The sequence below is a fragment of the Typopeltis vanoorti genome, chromosome 10 (assembly GCF_054136105.1).
Source record: "Typopeltis vanoorti isolate ZY-2024b chromosome 10, IOZ_Tvanoo_1.0, whole genome shotgun sequence".
Lineage (NCBI taxonomy): Eukaryota > Metazoa > Arthropoda > Arachnida > Uropygi > Thelyphonidae > Typopeltis > Typopeltis vanoorti.
This window is the reverse complement of record NC_143558.1, coordinates 103,333,628-103,357,956: the sequence shown is the minus strand read 5'-3', so window position 1 is coordinate 103,357,956 and position 24,329 is coordinate 103,333,628. Positions and strand designations below refer to the sequence as shown.

Here is a 24,329-nt window from a genome sequence, read left to right as displayed (position 1 = left end):
CTTGATGAAAAAGAAAAAAGTGATTATGAAGAGATTCCACTCACTGCATGATTAATTAAAGAAGGGCTTCAAATGGCTATTAAATTGCAAAGTCATTTTTCAACAGGATCTCAACAATTAATCACAGAGGTTGTGATAAAAAAAAAAATCAACCTTCAGAATTATTGGAAATTAGTGCTAATTTAGTTTTCCTTTTACTAAAGAAAACGTTTTATCGTTGCAGTATGAACAGGATGGCCAAAGTGATTTAATTCCAGTCACAAAAAATGCAGCTACTGTCAGAAAGTGATGGCAAATAAAATTTAACTAATAACCATATGCTTGGGTGTATCTGGACCTTTTCGAATTTCTGTCTTATTAGTGACAGACTATTTTTTTTAAGAAAGATATACTTATGTATATACTTTAAATAAGTATTTAAAATAAAAAATATTCCATTAAAGTTAAATAGAGTTTTATTCAATGATTTTCTTATGTTTTGTTTGAAAATAAGTTATTGTTCATATAGGGTTTTCACATCTGGATCCATTCTTCTATTTTTTTATATGCACTGTTTTCTTTTTTACACAGTTTTCATTTACAAGGTTTATTTATGGAACCAATCTACCATGTAAATTCAGAATTGGGTGTATATTGTTTATATGAACCTAAGTTACTTGAATATAGCAGTTACTTGGGTCTAATATGTTAAGGGAGGTGTAAAAATTATCATAATTTATAATTATGAATCTTTTTACAATTGTTTCTCTATTCTGTATATCATTAGTTTTGGTTTTGTAACACATATCAGCTAGCAATGTACTACCCATTATTGATATTATTATTATTGTCAAAATGAAATGTAAAGCATATGAAAAATTGATGTGCTTACTATATCCTGATAATTATGTTACTTTCAATCTTTTTTTATTGTAATTTAAAATTAAGTGTTGTGTTTTGTAAAGACATTCTCATTACACTAATGAAGACAACATGTCAGCCATTATACACAACTTCTAGTTTGCCATTTTTCATGGAGTGCACCTGCTCGTCGAGGAGTTTGATGCATGATTGACAGCTGACAGAGCTTTCAGTATCGGGATAATGGTATTGATAATTGTATTGAGATAATGGTATTGAAAATGATAATTGATATTATTGTCAAAATGAAATGTAAAGCATTTGAAAAATTGATGTGCATACTATATCCTGATAATTATGTTACTTTCAATCTTTTTTATTGTAATTTAAAATTAAGTGTTGTGTTTTGTAAAGATATTCACTAACGAAGACAACATGTCAGCCATTATACACAACTTCTAGTTTGCCATTTTTCATGGAGTGCACCTGCTCGTCGAGGAGTTTGATGCATGATTGACAGCTGACAGAGCTTTCAGTATCGGGATAATGGTATTGATAATTGTATTGAGATAATGGTATTGAAAATGATAATTGATATTATTGTCAAAATGAAATGTAAAGCATTTGAAAAATTGATGTGCATACTATATCCTGATAATTATGTTACTTTCAATCTTTTTTATTGTAATTTAAAATTAAGTGTTGTGTTTTGTAAAGATATTCTCATTATGCTAACGAAGACAACATGTCAGCCATTATACACAACTTCTAGCTTGCCATTTTACATGGAGTGCGCCTGCTCGCCGAGGAGTTTGATGCATGATTGACAGCTGACAGAGCTTTCAGTATCGGGATAATGGGAAAAACAAGAGAGAGTTAATGGAAGTTTAAGATCGCAGACCGGAGAAATTTTTAAGTTTATAAGTTATATGACGGTCGGAAGAATATTAATAGAAGATTCCGAAAAGGGATCATAGAACTGTTAGTCTTTGAATTGGAGAAGTTGAGACTGTCAACAAGTATTTAGTAAATAAAAGAAGTTATTGCTGTTGAATGTTCGAAGAAATGCAGATTGAAAAATTTCATCTGTCTTAAGGACACTGGATCTATTTGTTATTTCTAGTGGAAAAGGTGACGGAATTAGCTCAACTTAGATATGTTGTTTATGAAGTAGTTGAAGAAACCTTTTTCTCTGGTACAGTAAATTGTGTGCCAAATAGAACTACAAGAAGTAAGAAGTATTTATACTTCAGTGAGGAATAATATTGTATGTTACATAAGGATAATAAGAAAGGATCCCATGGAAAAGAAGAAGGGAAAAATGTTATTATATTTGGAAAAGGCCCTAACAAAGAAACCGATTATGAACATTTTATGTTACATAAGGATAATAAGAAAGGATCCCATGGAAAAGAAGAAGGGGAAAATGTTATTATATTCGGAAAAGGCCCTAACAAAGAAACTGATTATGAACATTTTATTATTGTGAAAACAAAGTGTTTAGTCTGGTAGACGTGATTAAGTATATGTTAAACAATCCAGTAATAGAATGAATCAGAGAATGGGTGATTTTAATATTTTGGATAAAAAAATCTCTCAAGTGTGGATTTATTTTGAAAGGCCTTAGATCTAGTATTTTGTAGTTATGGAATTTTATTTGAAATGTATATATTGTTTTAGTTTTATTAAATGTATATATTTTTTTGTATTTGGTCTTGTGTCAGTGATTTTTCTAAAAGTCATTTAACAGTTAATAGTCATTGTGCCAATTGCAATTGAACCCTTGTGTAAATAATAAAAAACACTTGGAGTATAAAAAATTCTTTATAGAGACAATCTCTAATCTCATTACATGATCCTATAAAGTCTAGACATGAATTGAAAAAAGCAATTCATAACATAATATAACATAACCAATAATAAACAGCCACTATATACATTTAATAGTTCGGTTAAAAACTATACGGAGAGGCTAATCCAATGAACTAATAATGTTGATCAGGTGATTGATTTAGGTGTGGCAGAAATATATGTGGTTTGATTGAGCATCAAATCATCTCATAAAATTTATTGTGATATTTCTATGATTTATGTATATTTCCTTTCGCTTTCTAAAAATTTTCTTTTGTTTTATGAGACAGTGTTACATTTTACTCAAAAATAGGATACATAATATCCCATCATTATCGGAATTATCCACACTTTTGGGAATCCTACATTCATTAGTTTAATTTATTTTAATTTTTTTTTTTTTTTTTAATTTAGTGTCACTAAAAGCTTTTGTGTCTTATCAATAATAGATATCTCACACATGCTAGTATTTTGTTGTAGATCAACAACTTTTTATTCAGGAATAGATAAATTTTTGCTATGTCTGTAGTTTCTGAAGACCAAAATAAAAATAACCCTATACTGTTAAAGAATACATTTTAAAAATTAGAAACAACTACCGTATTAGAGTAAAATCAAAATAATCACTCGACGTTTCAACCTTCACATTGGAGTATACACTTATATTAAAAAAAAAAAAAAACAAGCTGCACTACAATCTACATGGTATGCTAAAGTTACTGGTCAACCATCAAACTTAATAAATGCTTAAACTTCACAGTTGCACCTAAAACTGTTAATAAACTGGATGTTATATACCACATCAAAAGAGGCATTAAGTCTCTTCCAAATAATATAGCTGATAAAATTCATTTAGAAACCAGCAGTGTTTTGAAACCACATGTTACAATCTTGCAAAAACAGAACTAGCAGCAGTCAAGTCATTAAAAGCTCATCAAGAAATAATTCTAACAAAATCGAACAAAGGTAATGCCACAGTCATCCTTGACAGATCAACTTACTTTTATCAGATGAATCAACTAGTCTCCAATAACAGCACCTATCAACTTGTGAACTATAATCTGACTAACAGGATTAGTTAAAAAAAACTGCAAAATTACTTAAGCCTGTGATTTCTTGGCCGTCGGCCACTGTGAAATAACTAATACCCCATTACGCCTATTCTCCCAGAATATATGGTGTTCCCAAGGTACACAAATATAACATTCCTCTTCAGCTGATAGTTGAGGGTATAGATTGCCTTAATTATCACCTAGCCAAGAAATTAGTGCCAACACTTAATAGGAGTTGGTAGTTTATTCCCCTCCTTTATAAAAAAAAACACACTTCATAAACAAAATTAAAAACATAAAAACACTCAGCAAAGATGATTTTTTAGTCAGTTTTGATGTTTTTATCCTTTTTTACAAATGTTCCAATCAGTGACACAATTATTCTCTTATGGGCTCACCACTATCCCCCCCCCCTTTCCCCAATTGCTAACTTTTATATGGAGTCTTTTGAGCAACGTGCTCTAGATTCCTTTACTTTAAAACTTACAGTTTGGCTTATATACATTGATGATGTTTTTGTTATCTGGCCACATGGCTGCCAAACATTAAACACATTTCCTTAGCCACCTGAACAAACAACATGAGCACATACAATTTACTATTAAAATTGAAAATCAAAACTTGTTTCCTTTCCTAGATATACTGGTCACACATCTTCCCTCAAGCAGTCTATCCTTCACTGTTTACTGCAGTCCTACACATACCTGGCCAATATATACATGCTAACTCATGTTACAATCCTTTGCAAAAACACCCTCAAAAACAGAACTATAACAATTTGCTCTAATGAACAAGCTCTTAAGCAAGAATTACAAATTATTAGTAATACATTTATAAATAATGGCTATAGCAAAAATACTATTAATAAATTTCTTCATAAAACTTCATCAAAAAATAATATAGATTACAGTAAAACCAAATCATAGCTATCCCATTAAAGGGTTATCAGAAAATTATAAACTTAATGCCACTTTTAAGCCACTTATAAAATTTAAAAAACATATTCAACACTTCTTAAGGATCCTCTCCTCCCATTGGCTCACCCTGGAGTTTATTGTATCTATTGCACCTCTAACTTACATTGGGGAAACTGGACGTATAATCCTTTCCATAAAAAAGAACACAAATGACACATTAAATATAATAATTTTAGTGAAGCAGGCCTCTCAGATCACACTCTTAACACTTTACACCAGATTGATTGGAAAATTACTTGTTCTTTACATCACAAAAACCTGCTATGAACAGAAATTTAAAGAAGCCTGTGAAATTTTGATTGAGTGCCCTAATCTTAACAATAATGGTGGTATAAAAATCCCAAGAATTTGGATGGCACACATTCAGCCCACTTAGTTCTTCAAGTTTTCCAGCAAACCCTGACTTTAGGCCTCTAAGCAATTTTTCACCTTTTATGGGTCACCATCCTTACTGGTTTATTTTAACTGATATATATATATATATAAGTAACTTTTTTGTGTGAACATGTTGCTGTCTAGCTTAATTTAATTTTGTAACCTATATGATAATAATAATAACAGGACTCTAGCTTTGATGTAGTAAGGTTTTTTTCTGCCAGAGGTCAGGCCAATAGTTTTAACGATTGACCAGTAACTTTAGCATACCATGTATATTGTAGTGCAGCATTTTTCTTTGAAACAATGTGTATACTCTAGATGATAACCTTAATGCGAAGGTCTAAACGTCAAGTGATTATTTTGATTTATATTAAACTGAAGTTTTACCATAACATGGTAATTGGTTCCATAATTTTTAAAATGTATTCTGATCATTGGTCAGATTGTGGCACAGACCATCAGCTAGTAAGAGCCAAAGTAAGACTAAGACTCCGAAAACTTCCAGGTCAGTCACATCCCACTAGATTGGATATTAGAGTAATTCCTAGTGGATTTGTAGAAGAAACATCATCTCAGTTGGATGATTTTTTGGAGACCAATGAGTTGAACTCACCAGAAATGCTTTGGGAAAGAGTCAAGGTGATAATACAGGATACAGCAAAGTATCTTGGCCCAATAAGAAGACCAAGAGACCCATGGATATCAGATTCAACATGGGAACTAATCAAAAGAAGGCAGTTGGAAAAAAACAAAGAGACACAGGGACTGAAGAATACAAGAGATTACATAGAGAAGTCAGAAAAGCCATCAAGTAGGACAAAGAAAAGTTCTATACTAATAAATGTGAAGAAATAGAATTCCAGATGAGGAGGCACAATTATAAAAGGATGTTTAAAAGTTTAAGCCTAAATTGAATGTCATCAAAGACAGAAATGGAGCATTACTAACAGAAGAGTTAGAAATCAAAAACAGATGGAAAGAATACTGTGAGGAACTGTACAGCAGAATGGATTAAGAAAATGTGCAGTCTTCTCCCCAGGAAAATTTTGATTTGGAACCTCTTCCACTTTATTAAGGAAAATTAATAAAGAATTAAGACCACAGGGGACGGAGGGATAACAGTGTTTCATTGATTGATTACAAGGATATGGGAGACAGGATCATGGCCTAGAGACTTGAAGAAGTCTGTTTTCATACCATTACCTAAGAAAGGTGATATGAAGGCGTCCAAGAATTATAGAACTATTAGTTTAATATCTCATGCTAGCAAAATTTTATTGAAGATTATGCTAAATAGGATTGAGGCCAAAGTTGAGGCAGAGATGCCCGAGGAACAAGCAGGTTTTAGGAAAGGTAAGGGTACCAGAGATTACATCCTTTGCCTTAGACAGATCATAGTGTTTCATAGATTGATTACAAGGATATGGGAGACTGGAAGAAGTCTGTTTTCATACCATTACATAAGAAAGGTGATATGAAGGCATGCATGAATTATAGAACTATTAGTTTAATATCTCATGCAAGCAAAATTTTATTGAAGATCATGCTAAATAGGAGTGAGGCCAAAGTTGAGGCAGAGATGCCCGAGGTACAAGCAGGTTTTAGGAAAGGTAAGGGTACCAGAGATCACATCCTTTGCCTTAGACAGATCACAGAAAAAATAAGGAATTCAGACTCCCTCTGGTAATGTGTTTCTTAGACTACTCTAAAGCTTTTGACTGTGTTGAGCATGTGAAACTGTGGGAAGTAATGAAAAGAATGGGTTTTCCTCAACACACCATCCGGTTGATAGCCGGCTTGTATAGGGGAGCAAGAGGCCATGGTAAGAACAGGTGTTGGGTTGACTGACTGGATTCAAGTTGGAAAAGGAGTTAGGCAAGGATGTTTACTTTCTCCTCATTTGTTTAGTATATATGCGGAGGACATCATGTGTGAAGCATTGTATGAGCTCAGGACAGGAATTAAGATAGGAGGTAGATTGATCAGTAATCTGGGGTATGCTGATTATACAGTACTCCTTTGTAATGACATGGAAGAACTAGGACTAATTCTTGACAAAGTTAACAAGATCAGTAATAACAGAAGACTTCAACTCAATTCTAGCAAGACAAAGATTATAGTTCTCAAAGGAAATACAAACAGAGAAACTCTTGAGAAACAAGTGTACCTTAATGGAGAAAGAATTGAGGAAGTCAGCAAGTTTGAGTACCTGGGATCCATTATTAATATGTAGAATTGCTGGTCAAAAGACATCAGAAAAACGTTAGGAATGGCTGAAACAACAGTCAGAGATCTGTCTAAAATCTGGAAGAATTGATCTATCTCCATGGGAACAAAGTTGAGGATTTTGGATGTAGTTGTTTTTCCAACAGCGACTTATGGATGTGAGACTTGGAACCTAAAGAAGTCAGATAAGAAACGGATATCTGCTTTTGAGATGTGGTGTTACAGAAGGCTGTTGAGGATATTATATACTGAAAGGCGTACAAATGAATGGATGTTAGAAAAAATCAGTAGAACTTTAAGACTCCTTGAGGATATTGACAGAAGAAAGTTAAAATATTTTGGACACATAGAAAGGATGGAAGGGGGACTTCTCAGAAAAGTAATAGAAAGTAAAGTTCTTGGAAAAAGAGGAAGGGGTAGACTATCAATGAGATGGATGGATGGTGTGTGTGGAGTGACTGATCTTCAGAAAGTTGAGGTCACCAGAAAAGCAAACAACAGAACTACATGGCGAGTCCTCGCATATCACTGAGCATCAGAGTGACCATACAGCACCTGTAGATGCCCAGTGAACATAGAGAGACCACTATGTAAGCATGTTGGAAAGGATACCATTAAAGAACTTTACAACCTCAATAGATACTATGCTACACTAGCAAGAAAAACAAATCACTTTGTCACTAAATAGCACACAGATGTTAAATGTCAGTAAACAGACATTTAACATCTGTGTGCTATATTTAGGAACAATTATTGTAATTAGAGACAACTGAAATGACACATTTTATGGAAAAACACTCTACTTCAACAGACTATGCTGCATGCAAGCAAACAGAACAGATTTATTGTATCGGTATTGAATGTATTTAGCAGCTAACTAAATACATTCATACTAACATCCGCTTTCAAATTTTCAGTTCCAGAAGATGTGTAACAGCTGTTGGATACAGAAAGTGCTCAATTTATGAAAAGCTGTGTGTGTGCGCATGCGTGCACACCGGTGTATAAGACGACTCTGAAATACTACAGAAAATCCCTCGAAATGATGGGATCGTCTTTTATGGCGAGTATAAAAAGGGAAGCTTAATTTTTTGGATTAACATTTAGGTAGCTATATAAGAAAATAGGCAGTGTTTATAAACAAATCAGATTAATTTTTTTGCTACATAAATTTATTTAAAATATTACAATAGATGTAAGTCTTAAAAAACAAATAATAGTTATTAACTATGAGACATTTTATTGGACCGTGATTTTTTATATAAATATATGTATACAATCGTCAACTAGTTTCGCCAGCTTGGGTCTGTTAGGCTTCTTCAGGACGAGAATGGTTACATTAAATGCTACAACAGAAGAATGCAGTAATGACCTTAAAATCAGTTTTAAAAAAAAAATTGAAAAGAACAGGCGACATTGAGAGCATAAAGCATGGAGAATTAATCATTGTTAGTAGATCGCATTTTATAGTTTTTCGCGTAATTCAGTTCTGCTATACAGTGAATTTATTAAGCTTTTCCAAATGTCTTTTAATATCATGCCTTGATTTCAACAATCAAAAAAAAAATAGTTATTAACCTCAATTTTCATGTTAATTTTCTTCATCACCTGTTGAAAATAGTTCTTCAGATTCATTGTTTAAATGATCGTCATATGGATCCCAGTTCGAATCCAGTGAATTGATTTCGTTTTTATTGTCATCAGTGTCCCACAACAGAATCAACTTCCGTACCATCCATACGATTAGAGATACCACACTTTTTAAATGATTTTATTACAGTGTCTACTTTTACTTTATTCCATGCTTTGATGGCAAAATTGCAGAAAATATCAAGTGATACAGTGTGCATAGATCCACTATTTGTAAATGATTTTTCACCAGTCAACATCCAGTTATTCCATTCTTCTTGATCTTTAAATGTTTTGTTCAAGCAGACGTCTAGTGGTTGCAATATAGAAGTTAAACCACCTGGTATAACAGCAATTTTTGTGTTATTTTTTTCTAGAAGACTTAGTATTCTCAGAATGACTACAAAACATATCCCATACTAATAAACTGCGTTTCTTCATTATACTGCCTGGTCACGTGTTCCACACATTATTTATCCATAATTTCACACCATTTTTGTCCGTCCATCCTTTTTCATGAAAATGTACAAAAACACCTGAAGGAAATTTTCTCTTAGGTTTAATTTTATGTTTGAAGATGATCATTGGTTTTAACTTGGTTCCATCAGCCAAACATGACAACACGACCATAAACCTTGTTTTTTCATGACCTGTACTTCGAACTAGCACACACTTTACTGCCTTTAGACTCCACTGTTTTATTGCTTATCATATCAGAGCTCATAGGAGTTTCATCCATATTTCCAATATTTGACAATAGAAATTTATGTTCTTTTTCTCAACTGAATGATAAATTTATGGAAACTGGTAAGTTTGTGGTCAAGATCTGCTGGTAGTTTTTGAGCAATTTTCGTTTTTTGTCGTATTACCAAGTTTTGTCTGTTCATAAAACATTTACACCATCCTGAAGTAGCTTGAAATTCTATACTTTCATCCGGATTCAGTCTTGACCATTTTAGTGCATATGCTCTAATCATGTTTCTTGTAACAAGATAACCATTCTGCCTTTGTTTGAATACCAACGTGATTTTCCAGTTGCGGCCATCGGGTAATCCCCGTTCTCATCGCATATTTTTTCTTTGGCAATTTTTTTTAAATATCTTCTTTCTTCCTTTATTCTCTTACCATCTTGTCGGTTATGTCAAACTTTCTTGCAGCAGCGCAGTTATTAGTTTGCTTTGCCATTTCAACTACCCTTATTTTAAATCAAACTTCATACTTTCTTCATTTTGTTGCTGGTTTCATGATTTTAAAAGATAACAATTTTAATAATCTTAAAATTAAAAGAAATACAAAATTAATTATTAATTAAAATTGGGGCTAATCACTTAATTAGGGTAATTTGTGTAAATACTAAATCTATGCTATGCAAAAAAATAACAGTTACAGTAACAACAATACCTAACATTGCATTAATACAAGAAAGAAGAAATTGGGGGAGTCGTCTTATACAACCGACATAAGCTTAACACCTAAAAATAGCCTAAAATTTAGGCCTCGTCTTATACGTAGGCATATATAATTTGAAATCAGTTTGAATTGCATTTGAGATATTCGATCTATGTCAAGTTATACTGTCCATTCTGTTATAGTCAACTGGGTTCTGTAGAACTTGTGCTGCTTTCAAGAACAGTCTCTCTCTCTGATTTAAACTGAGATTTGTGAAATTGCCTAGCTTTCTTGTATATTATGAAGCAGTCTGTAAGGCATGTTACAATGGGAATTTATTATGTTCTTTTTTCCTGACTAAAGTAGCTTGCCCTGCCTGTCCAAAATATGGAGTTTCACAATGGCAAGGGGATGCTGTAGACACCTTGGGAGGAGAGATGGTCCAGCTTATTCTTAATTTGTCTTAGGCAGGTAGATATTTTGCTTAGAGGCTTGAATACTGTGCTGATTCTGTGGGGTTTTAAGGAGGGAGCTCAGTTTATCTGTTGAAAGGTTACAAGACAAGCAGATGGATTCCCCATATGTTCAGTTTACCATCAGCCACACAGAATGATACCTGCATGCCATTTCATACTGCTGTCTGCCCAGAAACTTGGAAATTTCAAAACTTTAACTTTCAGGGCAGAGCAAATTTCATCCTCAGAACCAGCACCTGCACCTGGAAAAACAGGCTCTACTCTCATTATTCCAACAAAATGGATACAAAAAAAAAAAAAAAATCTTGCCAAACTCCTTAAAAAGATCCCCTCCCCCACAAATCAAACTGTACATGCACCGTATCTCTCCTGAAATGACACAGAATGAGAATAGTATACAAACCTCTAAGCAAAATAGCTACGCACCTAAGACAATTAAGGATCACCTGGATCCTCTCTCTCTCTTTCCCAGGTGTCTACAGCATTCCTTGCTAGCGTGGACAGACTACTCTGATCAGGAAAAAACAACATTAAAAAACACATCAGGAATATAGAACCTAGAATCGGACTATCCCCACATCACAAATCCTGGTTTAAATCAGAGAGACTGTTCTTGGAAGTAGCACAAGTGCTACAGAACCCAGTGGACAGTATGAGTTGACATAGATTTTGGCACACCTATCTACCCATATTGCCCTGCTTGCATATGAATGTCCAGGCCATTTTAATTTGTGTTTTCACTAAGTGTGGCGTTTAAATTGCCTTTGATAATGGTAACTTAAGCTAGCAAAATGTCAGCCATAAATAATTGGTTTCAGTTACCAAATTATTTATTTACGTTCCAGTGTCAACATGGTTTTCTGTTCCAGAAACTTTGACTTGATTAATACTGATAGCTATGGAAACTTAAACATAGAAATTTCTGTATACCCATTAATCATTTCCTACTCTTCTGTTTAGATTTCCAAAAGGACTATCTTTTCATTTTTCTTTGTGTCAGTACATTTTGTGGGACCATAGGCCAAAATAAGTTTAATTTTTTTAGTTCCCAATTTTGATGATTGTTCACATCAGTATACTTGATATTGCCTGCCATTTAATAAGATTATCTTCATATTTAGTGTTGAATATTATAGCTTCTCTTTCTTTTCTATGATCATTATTGCATGATTATAATAGCTTATACTTGCTATTTAAAGAATCTCATTTGTTTTGATCTCCTTTGTTTCTTTAAATCTAGTTATCTCAACTTGGTGTATCTCCAAATCTTTTGCCCGTTCCAATTCTTTTATGTTGATGCTTTTCCCACACTACAAGTCTTCAGTTCTGCTAATAGTGATTTGGAGTTTGTTTCAATATATGACGGTTTCCTTTGTTTCCTGATGAAAACAACCTTGGCCTTATTTAATTAGGAAACATCCCAGCCAGTTTGAAATTTCATTCTGCTATACCATCATTTTATTTTGGTTTAGCTAATAAGAGTTCATTTGTTCAATTAAATTCCAAATTTCTCACCCCTTGTTTGTTCAGTATCCAGGTAGATGCCTACAAATAGGTTGCACCACAGGAAGGTGAAAATTGGACACTAGGTCAGAAGTCACATTCCATTCTCTATATTTCTTCACAAGCTAGTAGAATGCCCTCCCAGTTATCTAGCTTTGAATTGTTAGCAGCCCATAACAGTGTGTGTGTGTGTGTGTGTGTGTGTGTGTGTGTGTGTGTGTGTGTGTGTGTGTGTGTGTGTGTGTGTGTGTGTAAGTCGAAAATTAACATAGTAACCTTCTTCTCTGATATCTGAATAATTCATGACATGATATTAGATTCAGAAACAGATATATCCCACTTTGCTTAGTATGGAAAGAAATATTATTGAAATAAAAAAGTATTGAAAGAGTGGAATATGAAACTTTAAATTAACATTATAATTATTTTATGAATGTGAGAATTCATACGTGTGTGTCAATCCTATGCACAAGAAGTTTTATGGCCTCTAAAATGACAGTGCTGTGTGGGAGCAGCATTTCAGCTTTCATATTTTATTTTCTTCTAGAGCCAGTTCTTTCATGGGTTGAATAGTTGGAACATCAGTATGACTGTTTAAGTCATACATAAAACTTGTCAGTTTTTTTTTTTATTATTATTATTATTCAGTTTACAATAATGTTTGTAATTCAATTTTTATCGTAATAAGTCCAATTTTTGGCAGCTTTTATTAGGCAGTGGTAATCATCTATTTTAGGATTTCCCAAACTTCTTGCTAAAGTGGAGCCCTAAAGCAATAAAAAATTTTTGCAGAACCCTCGCAACTCAATCTTTAAAATAAACATGAAAAAAAAAAAAGAAATTAATAAACACTCACTATTTTACTATTTAGTGCTCCATAAATTTAAAAAATGTAAGTTCATTTTAATGACTATAGCACAGTTGTTTTGAACTGCAGAGTTTTTCAAAGTGGTATGATGGACGTAACTTGTAGCATCATATCATTGATTAATTAATTTAATGAATTAATGAAAAGAAATAAATGATTTGTGGATCCCTAGAATTTCAGTTGTGGACCGCGCTTTGGGAAACCCTGTTCTACTCCCTAAAGGCTTTCACAAATCTGCATATAACAGTAGGATTCAAGCCTAGAGCCTGTTACTTGCAAACATGTGACACATTTCCATTCACCAGAGGGGAGGGAAAGATATCAAAGGAGGAATTTGGTTCAAAGAAACTCGAGCATGCATTTTTGCTTAGAAAGGAAGCAGGTTTGGTGTGACATCGATAATTTCAGTAACTAAAATGTCTTCAAAATCTATTTAAAGTATACATTTTTGGTCTTTTTTATAATAGAAATACAATTTTATTAATACAGACCAGTATTTTACAATAAACATTTATTAAAACCTACCAGTTTCGCCAGCAAACTGTCTGGCTTTTTCAAGGCATTACGGAGATAAGAAAGTAAATGCAAATTAAAAGGAACATAAAAAACGTTGTAAACCAAACTAGTATCTATGGTTACACGTTTCGCGTGACAGAGATGGCTTATTGTTCTTATTCATTATCACGCATGCGTGTTTGTTGTAGACTTGTAATGTGATTACTAGCTAGCTGTAGTTCAGATTGATTGAGAGAGAGGATCAAGTTTTTCCACGAACTGTTTAGAATCATACCCTGATTTCTGTTGAGGTTTCCGCCGGTTATTAGTACTATTGTGGCTTCCTTAAATACACGATGCCTGTAGTCGTCATCTAGATATGGCATGGAGCTGTTTTGCCAATCTATCGTGTGGTTAGACGTGCAGAAATGATGTGCTAAGCCGGAAGAGATGCTTCTGTTGTGGTTTACATCACCAACATGTTCTTTTTGTCTAATTTCTAAACTTCGTAAAGTTTGTCCGATGTAGGCAAGACCACAGGAGCAGGGAATGTAATATACTCCTGGATATTTGTAGAACGGAACTTTATCTTTTGGAGATCCTAAAACTTGTCTGATGTTGGTGGTTGGTTTGAAGACCACTCTGATGTTGTGGGCTCTTAGTATTCTTGCTGTTTGATAAAAAAATTGACTTGATGAAAGGTATCACTACAGTAGAAACGTGCTGACGGTGGGATTCTTCTTGTCTGGGGTTGTCATTGTATAGATATTTTTTGATGATGTTTTGAGGATATCCATTTTGTGATAATGTGTTGGTTATTAGTGAGAGTTCATTCTGTGTATCCTCCTCTTCTGATATAAACTTTTTGGCTCTATGTTTCAACATGTGGATAATACTCAGTTTGTGTGACTTTTGATGGTTTGAAGTATAGTGAAGATATCTTCCAGTATCTGTGGGCTTTCTGTAAATGGATAATTTGACACTGTTAGGTTGTTTTTTTTTATCAAAATATCTAAAAAATGCAGTTGGTTGTTGTTTTCTACTTCCAGAGTGAATTTTATCTTGCTATGTATTGAGTTGATTTTATTCACAAACAATTTAAGGTTGTCTAAGCTGTCTTGCCATATGATGAATATATCATCCACATATCTCCACCATGTAGATGGTCTCGGAGAGATTGCAGAGCGAATTTCTTTTTCAAGTTTTTCCATGAAAAGGTCTGCACAAGATGGTGATAGTGGGCTTCCCATTGCTAGGCCTTCTAATTGTTGGTATATGGTGTTGTTAACCTTGAAGAAATTAGATTGAAGGCAGTGTCTAAACATCTGTGTGATGTATAGAGGAAAGATGTCTTGGATGATGTTTATTACCTCTTCTACTGGAACATTGGTGAAAAGGGATACAACATCTAGGCTGACTAGCATGTCAGTTGGTGCAATCTTAATGGCTTGGAGTTTATTTACAAAATGTTGACTATTCTTGATATTAAATGTTTATTGTAAAATACTGGTCTGTATTAATAAAATCGTATTTCTGTCTTCAAAATCTGTCATTAATTCTCTACATATGATTCATTTTTAATTTTAAAAATTATGGACTTTACAACCATGTTATAAATAACTATTTTAATTTCTCGACGTTTCGACCTTCATATTAAGGTCATCATCTGGAGTATATACAAATTTTAGACCATCATTATTGTTCAGATTGGGGTGGTTGATAAGAATCTCACAGGCTTCCTTAAATTTGCATTCACACCATGTTTTGGTGTGATGTAAACAACTGGTGCTTTCCCAGTCAATATGTGTAAAGTGTTCAGGGCATGATCAGAAAGGCCAGCTCACCATAATTATTATATTTAATGTGTCCTTTATGTTCCTTTTGTCACAGGAATTTTGCATCTTGTTTCCCCTGTATATGGTAGATTGCAGGTGCAATAAATACGGTATACTCCAGGGCGGGCCAGCGGATGGGTGGGTCTTTGGACGAGTTGAGTAAGCCTTTTAATTTTGCAGATGGTTTAAAGTTGGCTTTGAGATTGTATTTCTGTAGTATTCTGTTTATTTTATCTGATGTCCCTTTAATGTAAGGAATGGTTATAGTTTTATTGTAGTGTGGTTTATCTTTTTTTTTGTTGAGGTCTTGTAGAGAATTTTGGTAATAGTGTTTTGGCTGTAACCATTTTTTAGAAAAGTATTGCTGATAACTTTAATTTCGTCTTTCAGTGTTCATTGGAGCATATCTTCAAAGCCCTGTTTTTTAGAGTATTAATGATGCCTAGCTTTTGTGTTGGGTGGAGGTAGGAGTTTATGTGTATATATTGACTAGTATGTGTCAGTTTCCAGCAAACAGTGAAGGGAAGACTGCCAGAAGGAAGACGTGTGACAAGTGTATCTAGAAATGGAAGTGTGTTCTGTTTTTCAATCTCAATTGTGAACTGTTTGTGTTGTTTGTTTAGGTGGCTAATGAAAGTGTCTGGTGGCCATCGGGCCAGATCACAAAAACATCGTCAACGTATCTAAGCCAGACTTTGTGTTTTAAAGGAGAGGAATCTAGAGCATGTTGCACAAAATGTTCCATATATAAGTTAGCAATGGTGGGGGGGGATAATACCGAGCCCATGGCTGTGCCTTCTTTTTGTAGGTAGAAAGCATTTTGCCATACAAAATAACCACAACGTAATACATGTGCAAAGAGTGCCTGATATCTGGAGGGAGTTTGTTCTGTAAAAGAAGGATTGTGTCATTGATTGGGACATTCGTAAAGAGGCAAAAACATCAGAACTGACTAATAAATCATCTTTTTCTAATGTAATGTCTTTGATTACGAAGTGTTGTGTGTTTCTTATATAGGAGGGGGGGGATGACCTACCAACTCCTTGAGTGTTGTCGTTACTTTCACGCTATGCTTGTTCCCTGAGAATTTATGGTCTACCAAAGACACCACTCCGGCCGATAGTCGAAGGTATATACAGCCCGAAATATCACCTAGCCAAGAAATTAGCAGCAACACTCAAGGAGTCAGTAGGTCATTCCCCCCTCCTATATCAGAAACACACAACACTGCATAAACACAATCAAAGACATTACATTAGAAAAAGATGATTTATTAGTCAGTTTTGATGTCTCTGCCCTCATTATGAATATCCCAATCAGTGACACAATCCTTCTTTTACAGAACATATTCCCCCCAGATATCACGGCGCTCTTTGCACATGTATTTCGTTGCGGTTATTTTGTATGGCAAAATGCTTTCTACCTACAAAAAGAAGGCACAGCCATGTGCTTGCCATTATCCCCCCCCCCCCCCCCATTGTCAGATGGACCTGTCTCCTATTGTTCTTTAGAACCTCTAATAAATTTAGTTTAATCCTTTATCCAAGTGTGAGCAAACGAAGTTTGCACCTGAAAGTATCTTCAGGACTGTGGTAAAGTGGTACAACACCGGGCAACTCGTTGCAACGTTGGAGCAAACATCACTCCTATCTCAGTATCTCCCATAATGCAAAACACATCTCCTTGTGGATATGTATAATGTTATGCATTAAGGGAAGAGCCACTACCCAGTGGCCCTTCCCTTAAGGATTAAACTAAATTTATTATAGTCTAACCAAGTGAAAAATGAACTTTCAACATCTTTAGAATCTCCTTCATGCTGCTCCTGCTGTTTGAGAAGCACATGAACAGATTTCTACATGTTATGGATTCCTCCATGTTGTCTACCTTCAGCACTAATGTACTATAGATTTTGTAACTTATTTGTATATAAATATGTATTACAAAAAAAAATAATAATAATTAAAAAAGTGATCGCTTTCCATTTCAATTCCCCTGTATATTCTTTGTTTCCTAAACCAACTGAAAGAATATTTTGTGTTCACTGTGTGAATTTGTGCACATCTTCATATTTGAATGTGATGCTGTAATGGCTGATTCATATCATAAATAGAAATCAAGCAGGCCATAACATTATTATTAGGTTTGCTCTTTGTTTCAGATTTCCCAAAACATTTCTATATCTGATTCATTTCACTCATTGTCTTTGATTTGTTTCATATTCTACCATTTAGATCTTCTAAATCAACCGACTTTTTTTTTTCCCCCTCACTTTCTGTATGTACCACTTCCTATTAGGATCTTCTTTCTTCTTTTTTGGGACAATAAAGCATAAATTAGTTTCATTCACCAGTTTTACATTTTGAAATTTGCAAGTATCTGTATTCAAGAAGTTTATCTTTGTGTTCTTCCTTTGTAAATTTATACATATCTTGCATAACACCATATTGGAATGTGGTTTCAATGATAAATAACTACAATGATATCTCTTATAGAGTAGATGGGTTTATTAACAAAGAAATATATGTTTACACCTGATATGTACATCCACAACTATTGGATCTTGATTGAATAAAGCATTTACAATTTCAAGCACGTAATCTACCATTAACAATGGTAAATTACGTGCTCAAAATGGACACCTTGTCGAACAAGGGTTGGGACATCTGCTGGACATATCATGTAATTTTATCCCTTAGTTCATCAACGTGTGAAGGGATCAGGGTGAAATACCCATTCCTTCAACATACCACAAACAAATCCTTTCTGCCAAACCTGTTCAAAAGACTTAGATATATCGAGGGCAAAACCACTTGTGATTTGCCAAACTTTTCCATAGTGCTTGTTGAAAGATTGTTGACATTGGTAAGCATATTGCCTGGATTAGCACCAGCACAATCCGGGCAATTCTGGATTTATTTATAGGCTGTCAGTTTATTTTAGAAACATTCTCTTATAGATTTTTAATGTGTAGTAGGAAATAGTATGATTTCTCTGTAATCTTCTGGGTTGTTTAGTTTGCTTTTTTTTAGGGGGGGATAGCATTTTTTAGTCTTTCTCTTTATTGTGATGGAATACTGGATGTTGCTAGAGCTGTATTACAGATATTTAGCAGTTGTTTCAAAACTTTTTCTTCCATGATTAATAGCCTCTGTTGTTATACCATTCATTTCAGTTGCTTCTCTCACAGTGTTTTGGGTTCTTAATGTACTTCAAATTCTTGTATTGCAAAATTGTTATACATAATGGGATGCTTCTGTTTGTATTATTATTTCTCTGAAATCTGTAGTAGTTCTTTCACTCTAGGAGTTTCATTTTTATCTTTTATTCCAGTCTTTCAGGCTTTCTTTCTTAGGTTCGTAAGGAATTAGTTACCAGATATTAGATGTATTAGAAACGTAAAAATATGTACAGAAGCAGATTTACAAATTTCAATAAATAAATAACATGGTATCAACAAATATGGTATTATGTTGGATTCTGGTAATTCGAAATGGTGTGTATTGTTGTGCATGCTTGCATAATAGGCAGATCACAGCTTGAAAACATTTGGATAGCAATGTTAGGATTCATATTCAGATGCACTGGGTCTAGTATGATCACAGTACCTCCAAAACGTTTCTCTCAGTTTTGTCATAACAACTGTGTCAGATTTCTGATGTATTCCATGCCAACAAAGATAAAGCATCATGCAGATTTCCATTCTCATTCTTTAAAATGTTTTTCAATGTGTTGCTTAGTAAATATTTTTGTCAGAGACATAAAATACCACAGCGCTAGCAACATATGTTACTCTCAGCCAGACTGCATGATGCGACAACAGAATGACTTCTGTAGTTCATCAGAAATCTTACACCACTGTAAACACACGTGCATGGCCAGTAATAGATTCGTGCACACAATGTGCTTTCAAATAATCAGAATCTTACATAATACTGTAGTTGTTGACATTATTATTCTTTTGCTATTTGTAAGTCTGTCTCTTTAGAAATTCTCATTCTCTAATACACCTGAAGATTGGCATGAAAGTAATCTTATTAATATTAAATAATGTATTTTGTGTTGGTCTCATTCTAGCTTTAGTCACATAAACATACTTCCTATATATTATCTTTTTTCTTCAGCTTATATGGTGTCAGAAAACTCATTCTAGTAGGCCATATATTTATATGTAAATAAGTAAAAGTATTGATTAGCTTAATGATTCATTTTTCACACTTTCTTGAAATTTTAATTCTTTTTTAATGAGGTTTGTGCTGATAAAATTAGGATAGTGAGTGGAATTATAATGCTAGTTTATATTCTGCAGGGTATATATGAAGAGAATGAAATCAGTAGAAATGCCTTGGCAGGGGTATGGGTTAAAAACCAGGCTAATCCCATTATGCGGAGAAATCATATTCATCATGGGAGAGATGTGGGAGTTTTTACTTTTGATAGTGGTTTGGTAAGTAAGATTTCAAATATATGATGTTTGCTGTATATTAACATATCTTTATATTTCTATAATTATCATTTGTGTGTGTGTGCGCCTGCGCGTGTGTGAAAGGATTTGCATATTTCTTAGATATCACCCTTCTCTCTGGTTGTTATTATATACCAGAGTATCATGCATAAGTGATTTGTTGACTTTTTAGATAATATCACAGATTCGGATCCAGGTTATTATTACGATAATATGTTAACTTAAGAGATTGAGTGAGAGACAAAGAAAATTCAGAAATAATACATTTATTTGCAAACAGTTAATATTAGTGTAAATTTATGGCATTGCTTTAACAGTGTGTATAAAGTGCTTGTTTTCCAAGTGCTATATACATATTTGCATTATAACTAAAAGTTATCTATCCCTACAAACTTAATATCAGACAAAGAACATAAAATCACACAAGATTTCTTCTCTTCAAAATCATAGATTTGATGAGAATACACAAGCTTTTAAGGCACAGTTTCTTCTCTTAAAGGTAGTCATAGAATACTAATCAGCTTATACTTGTTTTTCTTTGAAAGCAAAACAGATAATTTGTATACACAACTTTTCTTTAAAAAAAATTGTAATTCTTCTTTCATATCTTCTCTACAATATCAGTTCCTTTTCTATTTCCTTAAAATACAAAGATAATTTTAACGTTACCTTTGTCCTTATAGAAATTTCTTCCTTATCCTGGAACCAAAAAAGAGTCCATCTCTTTTAGGCTTATGGTGCTTAACTAAATTATGTTAGCTACATAACCTATCAAAAGGAACTGTTCATGGAGAAACTATATATCACTTTTATCTATGCCACAACTCAGCTTCATTTAAAAGAAATTCATCCATTAATTTTGGGATAACTGTTTGTTTCCCTCTTTTCCACCTTTTTGGCTTGAGAATTCCTTTAAACTCTATTTCTCCCTAAACTTCCAACTTTTCAGAACATTGACCATGTTCTAAAAGTGTGACATATCCTTATTCAGTATTATCAGTTCAAGAACTTGTATACAAAAACATTGAAATGTTATTTGGCCACTTTCCTTTTCTGCTCAATTATACATGATAATAACCATTACAGAAGCTGAAGAAAAATAATTTGGTCTTTCACTGCTAAAATTCTGCTCTTTAATCAATACAGCTTCAAAAAAGCCATAAAATGTAGCAAACCAATCCCACACATTACCTTCTCCAGTACTATCTGAGTTTTCATCTTCCATCATTTGGAATAAATTATTATGATGGTCTAAGAGCTAATATTGTTTTCCTGAATACTACAGCATTTTGTGCTGAACTCTAAGACTTCAACAGTATTCTGGCACTGACATTATTTCCATTAATAAGCAAAACATGGTATAAGCAAATCTTTAACCTCTTTCACTGTAAACTTTCACAGTTAGATACAGAAACACTCCATTTTAATAACTTCTGAAGTTCCAGAGATACATTAACAGGAGGGAACTTGCTTGGAGAATTGCGTATGGTCACCTTCCAGTAAATGCCATCAATGGAAGTACTTTAACATCATCGGAGATCCAATCTGCGACATCTGTTACAGATTGGAAATAATAGAACATGTATTCTAGCTGCCCTCTTGTCATGCATATTTGGAACAAACAAATTATGTAATGTTTTAGGCATTCCATTACTTAAAACAGAACTTTTTTCGGTGTCCCCCACTTGCCAGAAATGGGAAGAGAGTTTTGATTTTTATAATTATTGAATTAATTGTAATTTAATTTGCATCTAAGTAAAAAAAATTTCTACATACAACAAGCTAGCTATTTAAGAAGGACTTCTTTCAATGTTGAGTGAGTGCTTTAGGACATGAAATTAATTTATTTATTAGATGTACAATTTTGACAAAAAAAATACAGAGATACTCTAGGAAAGTGATTTGCCTAAACATCAGCAGCATTTCTTGTTTTCCTGAGTAACTAGCTCTAAAAAAAAAAAGCAAAGCAAAACAAAACATTCAGTTTTGTTTACTTTGAATGTTCTAGAACTGTTAAACAGGCCAGTCATCCATTACAAGATGCTCAAACATTTCTCATTATCATCTACCATGGACCAGCTGCTTTTCCTGTGACAGAATATTTTATATGGATGAATTTCTGGATTCCTGGCAAATGGTAATTATTATTGTATTTTAAAAGCCAGGTAGAAATCCAAAACTTCCATCACATTATCATCCAGTAACTCTGAAAGCTGCTAGTGCATGATCTTGAAAAAAGTGGCCAGCTGTCATATTTTATAGTTTCTGGATAGCAATCGCTTGGTATTAGTTATCTTTGATGTCAAAAAGAGAAAAAAAAAGAAAAGCATTTGCCACAGCTTAGAGGTTCAGTATATTCATAGAACACAGGAAGTTATTAGTTATTACATAAACAAATTACATATCTAGTTTCTATGATCTGTGCAGATAGATGACTACTGTAACAGCTTCCTTCAGAAGTCTGGAGTTCTTCAAGATTCTGAATATACCATATTTAGTTTTTCAGTATCATATATGGGAAGTTTATCAATTAAAATAGCATCTCTTTTCAAAGATCACAACATCAGAGGTAACTTTTAAACCAATTCAAACCTATTTTAGGAGGCCTCCTGAGGTCTCCTAAAATAGCACACCCTTCTATAAATATCGAGGAATATGTAGAATTCCATGCTGTGTGGTTTAGCATACATAGGATGGGCAAGCTGTTGATTTGAGGTTAGAAAGAAAGGAAGAAAGAGCATGTTGCAGATCTTGACCACAGAAGAAAAGACAGATCTGGTTTGGCCAAGCATACTTTTGATACCAACCATGCAGTTGATTGAAACCTTTCAGTTATGCCTTATATAGAAAATAACTTTTTAATTTCAGCAAAAATCACCTTCTATCACTAACTGCAGACAGCTAATGCATGCCACTGGTTTTTATGTTTACTGTCTAGCATTAATGTGTTCATTTGTATTTTAACAGTTTTTCAGCCTTTAATCAACATCATAAATCTTTGTATTTATATTTGTTTTGATGTGTCTAATCCTGAAGAAGCCATCAGTTGTTTTAGGTGGAGAAACTAGTCAGTTTAAGTTGTTTATGTAAAGACTAATAAATTCCTGTGTTTTATGAATCATTGTACTCATCAAACTTTCTGTATTTAAAAAAATGGTTCAATATATGTTAAAAGACCTGCACAAATTTGGTCTTGGAGAAGCCATCTTCTTTTTATCAAGAATTTCTTATTGCTCCAAACCTGAGTTGATCTACTCTCCTGATCTTTTGTCCAGGAGGAGGGAGCTCCATATGGTTCTTTGTTGGCACACTGTTTGCTGTCAAATTAATGTGATAACAGAACATCTTCCTCCTGTCATAAAGTGCTCTCTATGACTTTTGCTATCTTGTTATGGAGGGCACCTTAGGGCAGGAAGTCAGAAAAGGAAAGTTGCAGCAAGCAGTTGAACATTTTCTATTTGGACACTTGCATATGAGTTTAAATTCTCACTAAAGAACAAGGTTTGTGTGCTCTTTTGTTGCAAACATAGTCTTCATCCCATCCAAGAACCTAAGACTAGGACAGACAATAATCCCATTTGTGACAAAGTTCTTTGGTCTTATTTTCAATAAAAAGTTAACATTTCTATCCCACAGATTCCTGACATGTATCTCTAAGGGATGTTCAGGATATTATGATAGTACTACATGTGTTCTGTTTGATTTGTCTGTTAGGTAAGACTCCAACATTATCAGATTTGATATTTATGTCTTCTAAGGCAATTTTTACTGTATCAATCCACCTATATTTTGGTGTTCCCCTGGGTCTTTTTCCTGCCAACCTGGCAGAGAAACTTGTTTTGCTAATCTTTAGGATACATTGAACCTTTATAACAGCTTTTCAACTGAAGGTGAGTTAGCCAGTCTCATATGAAGGTGGCAGTGTTTTTCATCCTGCATAACAGACAAATCATCCAGAACACATAAAGACAATTAAAAAAGACATAATACACTGGCTAAGGCCAGTGTATTATGTCTATTGCTTCATCCATAAGAGAACAGTGAATATCTGTTGTGCCTTTCTTCCATCTCTTGAGATGTAGACTAATATTCCTTCACCTGTACCCAGCACTTATCCAATCAAGTCTCAATTATGGTCTCAAGTCTGCTTCTGCCAGGATAGTACACTTAATTGGATGGATGTTGTTTTCACTATCAGACAATTAGAACTGCAATTAGTGCATTTCAAACATCGCTGATTTCTGTTGTGTCAAAATGAATGACCCATCTATGTTGTTTCAATGCCAGCATATTCAATCAAAATATAATCTCTGTCAGATCATCACTTGTAGACAAGCATTTTTTC

At 33.7% G+C, this 24,329-nt stretch overlaps 1 protein-coding gene across 2 annotated transcripts in view; it reads left to right on the top strand.

The window, feature by feature from the left end:
• Positions 1-24,329, top strand: part of FBXO11 (F-box protein 11) — a 412,771-nt gene that overhangs the window by 219,120 nt on the left and 169,322 nt on the right. For both annotated transcript variants that reach the window (XM_090399679.1, XM_090399680.1), the window contains exon 10: positions 19,829-19,966. In XM_090399679.1, coding sequence (XP_090255805.1) covers positions 19,829-19,966 — 138 coding nt within the window. The remainder of the gene's footprint in view (positions 1-19,828; positions 19,967-24,329) is intronic.